The sequence below is a fragment of the Marmota monax genome, unplaced genomic scaffold (assembly GCF_021218885.2).
Source record: "Marmota monax isolate L192 unplaced genomic scaffold, Marmota_monax_Labrador192_F-V1.1 WCK01_AAM20220418_F8-fsc00134, whole genome shotgun sequence".
In the NCBI taxonomy this organism is placed as follows: Eukaryota; Metazoa; Chordata; class Mammalia; order Rodentia; family Sciuridae; genus Marmota; species Marmota monax.
The window spans coordinates 5130505-5145000 of record NW_026692281.1 but is presented as its reverse complement, the minus strand read 5'-3'; the positions used below and the strand labels follow the sequence as shown (position 1 = coordinate 5145000).

The following is a 14496-nucleotide window of genomic DNA, read 5'->3' as shown; positions in this document are numbered from 1 at the left end:
ATAGGAAGGGAATTGAGTGGAGGGACAGGAAAAGGGAGGAATAATGGAATGAAACCGACCAAACGATACTATATATACACACACATGAATATGCCACACTGATTTTTACCTTTACTACTATTTTTTTTCATTCTGATGCATTCTTTAGTGCTGTTTGCCATGTTAAATAAATTCCCTTATTTTAACAGGTTGTGGAAGAGTTTCAGATGAATTATTTTTGGAATATATTTAGATGATCATGTGTTGCATTTACTTTGTTCTATTTATATGGTGCATCACAACATTCATTTATATATGTTGATTTAACCATTTATTATCAAGATAAGTCTTACTTAGTCATGAACACAATATTTCTATATTCTGCTAGATTTAGTTTGCTAGTGTTTTGTTAGCATTTTTTCATTTATAAGTGATATTTATCTCTAGCTTTTTTCTGTTGTTTTTTGTGGGATGTTAGTGTCAGAGAACACTGGCCTCATAGAATGAGTTGGGAAGTGTTCCCTTCCTTTCTATATTTTAGAAGAGTTTAATAAGACTTATATTAATCATCATTAAATGCTGTTGAAATGCAGTACCAAACACATGTGGCTCTTGTATCTTGATTGTGAAGACTTTATTTCTAATTCAATTTCTGTATGTTTCATCTCATTTTAATTGAGCTATAGTTGACAAATAAAACCTACACATATTTAATGTGTACAATGTGATATATTGATATGCATGTACATTAAAAACAATAAATATCATCAAGGTAATTAGCATATCCATCACTTCAAGCTATCTTTCTGTAGTGGGAAATTTAAGAGCTATTCTTTTAGCCAATTACAAGTATACAACAGTGTATTATTAACTTTAAAGTCATCATGTTATACATTATATCTCCAGAATGTATTCATTTTACATAACTGAAACTTTGTACCTTTCATCCGCATCTTTCCATTTCATTTTCACTGCCATTCCTGACACAACCACAATTCTACTCTCTGATCTTATGAGCTTTATTTTTTAGAATTCACATTATTATAAGAAAGATCATATATTATTTCACATATATAATGTTTTCTAAGTTTACCCATGTTGTCACAAATGGCACGGTTTCCTTCTTTTGTAGGCAGGATATTATTCAATTGCACACACATGCATACACACATATTTTCTTTATCCATTCTTATCTTGATAAATACAATTGTTCCTATATCTTGGCTATTGTGACTAATGTTGCAATGAATTTAATAGGGTATCAATATATTTGGCATACCAATTTCATTTCCTTTTGACTTATGAGCTGAAGTGGGATTGCTGGTGCATATCTTGTTAATTTTTGAGGAACTTACACACAGTTTTCATAGTAGTTTTTCTAATTTATATTCACACAGGGTGGATCCAAGGGTTCCCTTTTCTCCACAATCTCACTAACATTTATTTTAACTTGTCTTTGTGATAATTGACATTCTAACAGGTATGAGATAATGAGCATTTGTGGCTTTAACTTGAATTTTCCTGATGATAGTGAGGTGGAATATTTTTTAAATATTTATTTTGATATATTTTCTTTGAGAAATATCTTTCTGGTCCTTTGTTCATATTACGTTTGGTTGTTTTCTTGGTATTTAATAAGATTTCCTTATATATTTTGGCTATTAATCTCTTATCAGATGAATGGTTTGTAAATATTTTCTCATGATTTTCATTCAGATATGTTTTTTTCTTTTGTAAGTTTTTTTATGTAGTTTCATTTGTCTGTTTTTGTCTATGTTGCCTGTGCTTTCATGATTATATTGAAAAACAACTTCTCAGACCAATTACAATAAGCTTGTTTGCTAAATTTTCTTCTAGTGGTCTTATAATCTTAGGCCTTACATTTACTTACATAATACATTTGGACTTGATATATTAAAAAAGGGGTCCTATCTCATGTTTTTGCATGTGGTTACCCAGATTCCCTAAAACCGTTTAATGAAGAGCTTTCCCTCCAATTGTATGTTCTTTGTAGCTTTGTTGTTTGAGATTTATTAACTGTAAATATATTAATTTAGTTCTATTTTTTCCATCATCTTTCATTGGTCTGAGTATATGTTTATGCCATCATTACACTGGTTTGATTACTATAGCTATACAGTACATATTGAGATTGGATAGAGTGATGTCTTCACCGTTCTTATTCTTTCTTAATATTTCAATAGTAATAATCCATTTTGTATTCATAACATATTTTCTTTATCCATTTATCTGTCAAAGGATACCTAGGTTGGTTCCATAGCTTTGCTATTGTGAATTGAGCTGCTATAAACATTCATTTGGCTCTGTCACTGCAGTATGCTGCTTTTGAATCCTTTAGGCATATGCCAAGGAGTGGAATATTACTTAGCCATAAAGAAAAAATGAAATTATGGCATTTGCAAGTAACAGATGGAACTGGAGACTATAATGCTAGGTGAAATAAGCCAGTCCGAAGAAACCAAAGGCCAAATGTCCTCTCTGATATATGGATATTAACACACAGTAAGGCAAAGAGGGAAGACTAGAAGTGTATTGGATTAGACAAAGGGGAATAAAGGGAAAGTATGATGGGATTAGGAAAGACAGTAGAATTAACAGACAAAAGTTTCCTATGTTCATATATGAATACATGACCAGTGAATATCCACATTATGTACAAACACAAGAATGGGATCCTAATTAGGGTAAGATATATTCCATGTGTATATAATATGTCAAAAATTATCATGTATACTAAAAAAGAACAAATATATATTTTTATGAAAAAGAAAATTCAGCTGAAGGGATTAAAAAATACTTCAGTAGTTATTTGTGGTCTGGGGCCTGGAGACTAGGTCGACAGGAAAAGATATGGTTCCAGGATTCAATTAAGTAGGCCTAGTTCTTGGGTATATAGCAAATTGTGTGCTCATTTCACTTCCCCTAAATGAAGGGTAACACTGACCATTATGAACTGTACAGATTTGATGAAGAGAACCTGAGGATAAAGTTTAACTACCATTACTACTCTCTTCAATGCAACTTTTCTTATTTCTGTGATCAACCTGGGTATTGTAGTCTCTTGACCAGATTTCTCAAATCTTGTGAAGGCATTCTCCTGTGTGGATGGTTTTCAAATTGATGTTTACATGATGGGATAAGTACTGGAAACACCTGTTTTATCATCTTGTAACTTTATTTTCTTCCTTTATTTGTATCTTATTTCCAATAAACTCCTGTTCTCTGCAGATCTTATGAGTGGTTTTGTCTCTTCAACCTCTCTGTACTTATTGTAATTCTATTCAAATTGTGTGATTCTTTTCATGTTCATTTTGGTAATTTTTGTATTTTGGAAACTTGTTCATTTACACAGTTACTCATAAGACTCCCTTATAAATATTTCTCTCTTTTAAGGTTAGTGGTAATAATTCCTCTGTAACTTCTGATTTTTTTTTTCGCAATTTGAATACTTGCCTCCTTTTCCTCTTCATCAGTTTCACTAAGTTGTCAGTTTTGTTGCTGTTTCAAGAAAAAGATTTTTTGATTGTTGTTTTTCTTTATTTTTTCTCCATTCCATTTGATTTCTTTTGACTCTAATCTTTGTAAGTTTATTTTACATTGCTTGCTTTTAATTTGTGCTTATTTTATATGTTCTTAGGAATAAGTTAACAGGTAATTGATCTATAATTTTCCTTTTTAATACATATGTTTGAAAATCAAAATTTCCTTTTGAGCACTGCTTTGGATACATCCCTTAGGTTTTCATTTGTGGTATCTCATTTGCATTAATCTCTATGTATTTACTAATTCCCCTCTTCATTTTTTCTTTTACTAATTGATTTAAAGGCATGCTTATCTACATAAATTTTTTAATGTTTTAAATTCCCTTCTGTTATTGGCTTCTTATTTTATCCCATTACAATTGAAGAATATATTTTATATTATTTAAATATTTTTATGTTTGTTGAGATTACTTTTATGGCTGCATATATGATATATGTTAGAGAACATTTGATTTTCACTACAGAAAAAAGTGTTTTGCTGATATAGGGTAACATGTTATACAGATGCCTATTCATACAGTTGGTTTATGATTTGTAGTTTTGTTCAATTCTTCTACTTCCTTGTTGATTCTATTATTGACTGAATTTTATCCCTGGAAAAAACACCTGGTTTATTAAACAGCTGCTCATTGAAAAGAAGGTATTACTAATGTTTAGGAAGAATCACTGCAGGGTATGTGAGGAAATTCTATCATGATGTCATAGATTGAGCCTATGAAATGAGAGATTCTAGGTTGTTTGGGAAATAATATGAGTGTTATAGGAGGAGGTCATTTTTTTGCTGCATTCTGATCCCATATTTGGAACATTTTTTTTTTTTCATTTTGAAAGGTTCTCACTAGGAAGCAGTCCAGGTTCCTGTAATCAATACTTCTTGCTAGCTGTAGAATTCATGACAGGATTTTTTTTTTTTTTTTGCTTTTTTGTCTGTTGTTTTTCCTTTTAAAAAAATTAATTTTATATTTTACACAAATAAAACACAACTTTTCATTTCTCTGGTTGAACATTATGTAGATTCACATGATTTTTAACATTCATACCTGTGCAGAGGGTAAAATGTTCATTTCATTCCACCATCTTTCCCCCAACTCTCCCTCCTCTCCTCTCCCTCTGGTCTGCTCAATCCAAAGTTCCTCCATTCTTCACTTGCCTCCTTCTATTATAGATCAGCATACACTTATCAGAGAAAACATTTGGCCTTTGTTTTGGGGGGGGATTGGCTAACTTTGCTTAGCATGATATTCTCTAACTCCATCCATTTACCTGTTAATGCCATTATTTCATTCTTCTTTAAAGTCTGAGTAATATTCCATTGTGTGTACATCCCAACATTTCTTTATCCATTCATCTATTCTGGGGTGTATTTGGCTAAAACAGCAGTGAACAGGTTGATCTCACAGTGAATAACTGACATATTTTGTTTGCAAAAAGCCCTTCCAAATGCCTTATATTAATGAAGAATTATCTGTGTGTGCTCTTTTAATGATTTAATGTCTTAAAATATTTTACATGCTTACCAAACTTTCAAAGCAATAAGTACTTGATGGAAACATAAGAGATCTGGCATTGAGCTTCAACAATTCCACAAATACCTCTGTGACCCTTTGCAAGCACATAATCAATTGGGGACTTCAGTTTTCCTATTTATTAAGTGGATGGTTGATTGAATACTTTCCAGAAGCATCTACACCATTTTTATTCCCCAACTTCCACCTTATCTTATTAGTTCTTCTTATTGATTGCTCTTGAAAGCACTCTGAGATTATTCCATGGAATAGATCTACAGGGCATACATATAACCATAAAACTGATTCCAAAAGAAAACTTCCTATATCTTGCAATTTGACCCATGGAGATATCAAACAGTACTAACCCCAAGCACAGCATCCTCCTGTTCCTCGCAGATCTCCATCTCATCAAATAGCCCAACTAGTGGCTTCTTCTGGGATTTAATGCTGCTGTGAATCAAAAGAAGAGTTTATTTAATTTTCCAGCATTATAGTTAATTTTATAAATTAAAATTTATTTTATTAATATTACATTTAATTGATATGTAGAATCCTGGATATCATTAAGATGTTAAACTAGAAGTTCCCAATGATCATTATCTCCTACAAGAAGGATGTAAATAGCAAATAAACAACAGTTTTGTCACAATAAATGAGATCATTAGAGCACAATAAGGGTGCGTAAAAACCCTGTGAAGCAGAGAATGAAAGGCAACGGCTTGACTCCAACAATGCTTCCTCCAAGTAAGGATCATTTGAGAACCAGGAAGAATTTCTAACTGTAGAAAAGGTAATCAGGAGTCCCAAAGCACCATCACAATGGCAAAAATATACATGTAGCTTTTGCTAATGGATAACCATATAATATTCACAGGCCCTGAGAACCATTTGGAGAATTGCCTGGAGTTCATATATTTGTTCTACTGAAGACAGAAAACACATGTTCTGTGCCATACCCCTTGTCCCAAGCTGCTACTATGCTATGTCATATTGAAACTGGAGCTACTGCTGCACTGTGTCCTGCTGTAGGAATAAGTAGACTTTATATCATTTCATCTCTGAGGCTCTGCTGTCATTGCACCATGTCTGCATACATGATAATAATACCATTCCTAGTTAAAGTTCATATGCCTTCTAGCTTCATGTGCCCTGGATACTACTCTATCTGTACCATCCCAGTTAATGGTTTGTTTCACTACAGAGCCTTGTTCAATTAAGCAGCCGCAATCCTTCCAAATATGAACCAAAATAGTGAACTTCACCATGGTAAATTGGTACTATGGTTCAGAGAAGCATTCACAACCTTTGTGATGAGCCCATGTGGCACTCAAGCCAGGAATAGGAACACCATCTAACAAAAACAAAAAGTACCTAAGCCAGTGATACAAATTCCCTACTCCCAGTATGTGAACCAATGTTTTACTCCAAGAGAAATGGAGCTTTAGCTCAGGGGAGCAGCTACAACCCTGGTACCCAGGCCCATACAATACTCCGCACCAAAGCCAACACACCCTGCCCAAATGACACTATAGGATTCATCTTCAGGTGAAATTCTTTCCCACAAAAAGCTGTTCCATAAAACTGGAAGAGGCATCTATTCTATCAGATGTGCAAATTTCAACATATGGACACAAGCAACATAAAAAAGTAAAGATAGAACTACCTAAACAACACAATAATTCTCCAGTAACTGACCCCAAAGTAAGTGAAAATTTATGTAAAGCCTGAAAATGAATTCAAAATAATTATCCTAAGGAAATTCAATGATATGTAAAAGAAAATGGATAGTTGAAACAAATCAAGTAACAGGTTCAGGTGCACTGAACAAAGAAGAAAGTACATGGGAGCAATGCTGGTTGTAGCATTGACAGTGATTTACAAGAGGGAGGGACAACATAGAAAGAGGAATACCATGAACAGATTTGGTATGAAAAAACCTGAGATCATCAAAGAAGCCTGAACTTAACAGACACAGAAGCTATATCATAAACTGGTCCTTAAAAAGTGCTCTGCATTTCTCAGCTGGCAAATGGAGAGCTGAGGTGGCATCCATTTTGAAGCAGCCATGCTGTAACTTGCTGCTGTGGAATCCTGGGAGATCATAGCGAACATTGCCATAGTACCCTGGCAAGCTCTGACTTGTGGCCTAGGGTATACCTAGAAGATTATGATTAAAATGTCCACAATTCAGGTTTTACTCAGGAGGAACCAAGTCAGAAAAATGAAGAGGAGATTTTCTCTTGAGTCTGGTGGCTTATGTGAACAGTTCAAAAATGTTGAGAATCTGAACAGGTGGGTGTTCTAAACTCTCAGGTTCTCAGCCTGGGAAATAGTCTTCATGGTCAGCAGAGTGTGAGGTGGTTTGGCTTCCTTGCCCCATGAATAGAATTCCTAGGAGATTCCTTATCCAGATTCCTAGCAGAGATAAACATCTATCTGGGGCCCTAGTGGTGTGTTTACCTAATATGTCCAAAGCCGATACCAACAAAACCTCTAATGCCTGATTAGACCCAGACTCAAGCAGCCAGAATTCTCCACATAGAATTCTGCAGCAGCTCAGGACCAGATGGATTCTCAGATGAATGTTTTCAGTTCTTTAAAGAAAAAATAATAATCCTCAAATCATTCCATGAAATGAAAAATTATGTAACACTTTCAAATTTATTCTATCAAGCCTATATTTCAGTCATACTAGAACCAGATAAGGACATATAAATAGATTAAGCATGAAAATCACTTATTCAGCTCAATAGATGAAATAAAGCTTTTGAAAAAAATTACCACCCATTCATGATAAAAACACTGAAGATATGAGGAACAGAAGGAACCTACCTGAACATCAGAAAGTGTTGATACAAAAAAAAAAAAAAAAAAAAAAACAACTCAACACCATACTCATAGTAAACAGGGAAAACGGAAAGCATTTACTTAAAAATCAAAATCTGGGTTAAGTCAAGGATATCCACTCACCACTCCTATTTAATATAGTTCCAGAAATTCTGGTCAGAGCAATTATGCAAGTGAATGGGGAAAACAAGAATAATAAGATGAAGTGAAATCATCAATGTTTGCAGATGACATGTTCCTATAATTAGAGGATCCAAACACTACACCAAAAGACTACAAGAGATAATAAATAAATTCACCAAAGTAGCAGGTTACAGAATCAATATAGAAAAAATCAATAGCTTTCCTATAACAATGAATTCTGCTGAGAAAAAAAATCAGGAAAACAATCCCATTCACCATACCCCCAAAACATTAATAAAATGCCTAGGAAAAGAACCTAACCAAGGGGGTCAAAGACCTACATGATGAAAACTATAGAACATTAAAGAAAGAAAATGAACAAAACACAAGAAGATGGAGAGAACTTTCATGTTTAAGGACAGGCAGAAAAAATCTTGTTAAAATGGCCATATTACCACAAGCCATATACAGATTGAATGAAATCCCTCTCAAAATACTAATTATATCCTTTACAGATCTAGAAAAGGCATTCATAGAAAACACATAAAATTCATGTGGAAGGGGCTGGTGTTAGGGCTCAGTTGTAGTGCACTTGTCTGGCATGTGTGAGGCACTGGGTACGATCCTTGGCACCACAAAAAACTAAATAAACAAATAAAGGTATTGTGCCAATCTACAATTTAAAAAATATTTTAAAAACCTTCATGTGGAAGAATAAAAGACCACGAATAGCCAAAGCAATTCTACACAAAAATAGCAATGCCAGAGGCAACAAAACACCTGACTTTAAATTATAATAGAGAGCTATAATAACAAAAACTGCATGGTAATGTCATGAACACAGACACAGCAAAATAATATAGAAGAGAAGACACACAGAAATTCACACAGATACAGTTATCTGATCATTGACAAAGTGGCCAACAACCTATATTACAGAAAAGAAAGCCTTTTTAAGAAGTACTGCTGGTAAAACTGGTTATCCATATCTAGAAGAATGACTTTTTACACTCTTACCTCTCACCCTGCACAAAATTAACTCACAATGGAACAAAAATCTAGGACTCAGACCAGAATCCAAAAGAAAATGTAGGGTCAACACTACAACTTATAGGGACAGGCAACAACTTTCTCAATAGGAACTCAAAGCTCAAGAAGTAATATCAAGTGTTAATAAATGGGATGGAATCAAATCAAAGCATCTACACAACAAGAAAAAATTAGGAATGTGAAGAAAGAACCTATAAAATGTCCAAAAATCTTTACTAGCTACTGTTCTGACAGAGAATTAATATCGGGAATACATGAACTCAAAAACCTTAACACCAAAAAATAGTCAAACCAATAAAAGGGAAAATGCAATAAATAGACACTTCTCAAAAGAATGGCCAATAAATATATGAAAAAAAAGTAATATCATTATGAATTAAAGAAATGAAAATCAAAATGACACTGATATTTTATTTAACACCAATCATAATGGCAGTCATCAAGAATACAAACAATAAATTCAAGAAAGAATGGTGAGAGAATGGAATTGTTTTACAGTTATGGTGGGATTATAAATTAGTGCAAGCATGAGGGAAAACAGTATGGAGGTCCCACAAAATACTAGGCATGGAACCACAATATGACCCAGCCTACCCTTTCCTCAGTATTTATTCTAAAGAATTAAAGTCATGGGCTGTATTTGTAACTCAGTGGTACAGTGCTTGACTAGCTTGTATGAGGCACTGGGTTAAATATTTAGTATTACAATGATGTCATTTTATTTGGCTTCTTTTCTGTTTTAGCTGAGTTTTTTCCAATTATTTTGATAAAGAATAAAGACAAATTTCTTCTCAACTTTAAAAAATACTCAGTATCACATAAAAATAAATAAAATAAAGGTATTGTGTCCATCTACAACTATTATAAAACAATTTTTAAAAAGAAAGGTATCAAACTATAGTGATAAATGCATACCCATGTTTATAGTAGCACAATTCATAATTACCAGACTATGGAACCATCCTATGTATCCATCAACAGATACATGTATGAAGAAAATGTGGTATATATACATAATGGAGTTTTATTCAGTAATGAAGAAAATATGAGTTGTAGAAAAATAGATAGCATTGAGAACATTATGTTAAGTAAAATAAGCCATACTCAGAAGTTTGATGATTATTTTTTTTTTGTTCCATTTGTGGAAGATAGAGAAGAAAATAGAAAAGCAAAGTGGGGGTTATCTCATGGAAATGAAAGGGAAATTAGTAGAACATAGAAAAAAGACCAAGGAATTGGAGAAGGAAAATGAGGGGGAAAGCTCTGGAGAGTGACATTGACCAAATTATATTACTAGTGTGTGCATCTGTGGAAGAATTTTTTTTTCATGAAAATGTCAAGCAAAGGAGAGCAAATCAGCTATGTATTCATCAGATAAAATATACCTCAAGCTGAGAATCAAGATAGTGGAAAAAGGAGGTCAACTTCCAGGCTGCTCTGTGGCATAAAACCAAGAAAGCCGGTAGGCAGATTCTCAGTAAGGCGGGGTGAAACAAAAAAAAAGGGGGGACTTCGTTGGGAATCAATACTGGATATAAAAAGCAGATTGGAAACTTGGGAGGTTGGACATAAATAGAATAAGGAAGAAATCCCTCAACTCACTGCTACTGTTGCTGCCAGCACCTTTGCAAGTGAAGTGGAAGGATAGGAGATTAAAGGGAACCCACATTTTCAGGAGGCCAATGATGTGTCTTGTCACAGCAAGATAAGAGATCAAAGACACTGCTAGTTGGACCCAGAAATTGTGCTGCACAATGCTCTCATGCTGGAAAGAAGCCCTGTCTCTCGTGGCACCCCACTGAGAACAGAGGAAGAAGCCATCTTATAGATGTACACTGGAGACCAGTGGCTGTGGGTGCTGACTCTTGGCAATCCAGAGCTGTTTCCAAAAAACAGGCCTCACAAACCCATGCCCCACAGTATAGAGCATGTCTAAGAGGTCAGGAGAAAATCAGATATGGAGAGGGTTTCTCACAGAGATATATGGATTGTGTAAACGTACATGGCTTCCCTCTCCTTGTGGAGTCCTGTGACTCGCAGTACAGGCTGGGAGGGCTGAGTACAGCCCAGAATTCAAAAGGGTATGGGTTGGAGTGATTGAGTTTGGGGACTGAACCTGAGTCCAGTAAAGGTGAGGCTCGTGGGTGATGGAGGGGGAAAAAGATTGGTTTTTCTGTTGTAAGATAGAACCCAAAGGAGATTCTTACAGTGCTGTCTCTCAGCATGGACTTGCAGCTTCTGAGCCCTGGAGGTGCACTGATTTAAAATCTTCAGACCAATTGCCTTTCAACAACCAAGAGCCTATTAAGACTTAAACCTTGCATTCAGGAGCTCTGCCTATGGAAACTCCTCTCACAGAACTATAGTGAGACCATCCTGAGGGCATACAGTGTCTCCATCCTACTCTAACTAACATGGCTGAAGAGGGAAACTGAGAATTTCTGAACTCCAACTGGCAACTTGATGAACAACTTAAAAGAGGAAGCATTTGACAGCAGCCAGTACTTTCATACTCATGACATACCTCAAGAAGATGGAAAGTAAGACATTTAGGAATAAATGATGAACCCATATTCCCACTGACAATTGTTAGCTAATGGAACAGAAAAAAATCTTAATATTTCATTGAGAACTATTTTTTTCTATGTAATTGTGAGGTGGATGATATATGAACACATGTACACATTTGTCTCTTTTTTTCTACTTTCTAAAATTTTTTGAAGGCAGATAATTTTCAAGGATATTTTTAGGGATAGGATGCTTGACTAGTATGTTTTGGTTTTGTTTTATATATAAACTGTGTGTGTGTGTGTGTGTGTGTATTTTTTATCAGTTATCTGTTTCCCTTGATTATTTTTATCACTTTTAGTCTGCTAACATCCAAACTCTATTGATCTCTCTTTAACTCTTCCTATTTTACTTCTACTATCTTTCTCCTTCCCCCGTAATCATCAAATTCTACATATCTTCAGTTCCTTCCCTGTTCACCTTTCAAAATTGCAAACAATTTTGCAAATTTACTCTTTCTACATTGGTCAATAGCTGATTATATAATATCTGCTTATTGTGACAATTAACATTATAAATGTCATAGCAGGACTTATTTGTTTTAATTCTGTATATAATCTGCATTGGTTGCTGTTATTATTTATCTCCCTTTAAACTGTGAGTTATTGTAAAACTTCAGGGACATTTTAAGTTTACAACATAGAAACTCTGCTGCCTCAGATCCATATTGTTAGATGGGTAGACACAAAAACAACATGAAAAAGGAAGGGAACAAACTATCCCAAACAAACCAAAATATGTGAATAACATAATGCACTGACACCACAGTGGGAGAAATGTCAGAGAATGAATGTAGACAATTCATAGTTAAAGTGACCTGTGAGGTAAGAGATGATGTAAGGATAGAAATCAGAGAGAAAAAAAACAGAAAATGAAAGATAATTTCAACAAAGAAATATGGATTATGGAAAAAATTAAACAAATCCTCAAAATAATGGAATCAATAAAACAAATTAAAAATCCAAAGTAAAGCATAACCTACAGACAACACCATTGATTTATTGGAATAAGTAAATCAAATTAAAAATTTCAATGGAAAAACATCATCAAAAGAGAACACCAACAGAAAACAACATTTCAAGCAATGAAGACAAACCATGTAATCTTGAAAATAAAGTTGACTATGCAGAAAAGATGTTGAGACCAGGAAAAGAACTTTCAAGAAATAAAGAACAACATGAAAAGACCAAATTTAAGATTTATTGGGATAGGTAAAGGTTTGGAAAGAACATACAATCTTTTCAATGAAATAGTATCAGAAAATATCCTAAACTTTAAGCATGAAATAAAAAAAATAAAATACACTTGGCTTACAGGACTCCAAATATACAAAACTACAACACACCCACAAGAAGGCACATTATTAAGAAATGCCTAATATACAAAATAAGGAGAGAATCTGAAAGGCCCCTCAAGAAAAACAACAGGTTATATCTAGAGGGAAACCAATCCATATTTCAGCTGATTTCTCAACCCAAAACCTAAAAGCAAGAAGGTCTTGAATAATATATACCAAGTTCTGAAATAAAATGGATGCCAACTGAGAATACTATATCCTGTGACATTAAGCTTCAGTTTTGATGAAATTAAAATCTTCCATGATAAACAAAAGTTAAAACAATTCACAACTAGAAAGGCTGCACTACAAAACATATTCAATAAAATATTTCTTAAGGAAGAAATAAAAAATAAAATTGGAAAACCAGCAAAGGGAGGAACTACTCTAAGACAATAGTTAATCAAAGGAAAAATTAATTCAAATTAAACCAGAATAAATCAAAAGGACAGAGAATAAAAATCATTTCTAAATAAAATTGAATGTAAATATCTTAAACTCATCAATCCAAAGACAGACTGGTAGATTGGACTAATAAACAAGAATAGACAATATGCTGTTTCCAAGAGGCTCACCTAATAGGCAAAGACATCCACAAAATGAAATTAAAAGGATGGGAAAAATATAATTCATTCATGTTTTTCTCCCAAACATGTAGAAACAAACAACAGTTTTTATCCTCATATGAGTTAAAGTAAAATTCAAGTCAAAGATAATCAGAAGGAACCAACAAGGACATTTCCTATACTTAAGGTAATTATCCAACAGCAAAAAACAACAATATAAATATTCATATCCCAGACAATGGAGCACCTACATATATTAAAAAATCCTTCTCAATTTTAAGAATTAAATAGAGAACAGCACAATAATATTGAATGACTTTAACATGTTTCCCTCATCACTAGATAGATATTCTAAACATAAATAAACAAAGAAACTATAGGACTAAAAATATAATTAATAACTTAAACTTCACAGACATATATAGAATATTTCATGCATAAAGACTGGATACAGTTCCTTCTCAGCAGCACATGGATCTTTGTCTAAAATAGACCATATCTTAGACCACAAAGCAACTCTTAGCAAATACAAAATAAAATAAAAATAAAAACTTATCCTATCAGATCATTATGGAAGGAAATTAAAAATCAAAAATAAAATTTTAAAAAATAGAAGCTACTCTAACACCTGGAGTCTAAATAATACACTACAGGTGAATGGATAGCAGAAAAAATTAGGAGTGAAGAGGCTGGGTTTGTGGCTCAGTGGTAATGCACTAGCTTAGCACACGTGAGGTCTTGGGTTCGATCCTTAGCACCACATAAAAATAAATAAATAAATAAAATAAAGGTTAAATTCATTTAAAGAAATTAGGAGTGAAAAAACAATTAAAGGTAAATGAGAATAGTGACAATATATCAAAATCCCTGGGACACTATCAAGGCAGTTATAAGTGAAAAGTTCATAGCATTGAGCTCATTCATGGAAAAATATAAAAACACCAAATAAATAATCT

General features: G+C 33.6%; 1 protein-coding gene across 5 annotated transcripts in view; it reads right to left on the bottom strand.

Moving 5' to 3' along the window:
* Positions 1-14496, bottom strand: part of LOC124090050 (vascular endothelial growth factor receptor kdr-like) — a 303001-nt gene that overhangs the window by 7523 nt on the left and 280982 nt on the right. For 4 of the 5 annotated variants that reach the window (XM_058578318.1, XM_058578317.1, XM_046440433.2 and 1 more), the window contains one exon: positions 5416-5500. In XM_058578318.1, the coding sequence (XP_058434301.1) occupies positions 5416-5500 (85 nt within the window). The remainder of the gene's footprint in view (positions 1-5415; positions 5501-14496) is intronic. The other variant, XM_058578313.1, reaches the window with a different exon arrangement.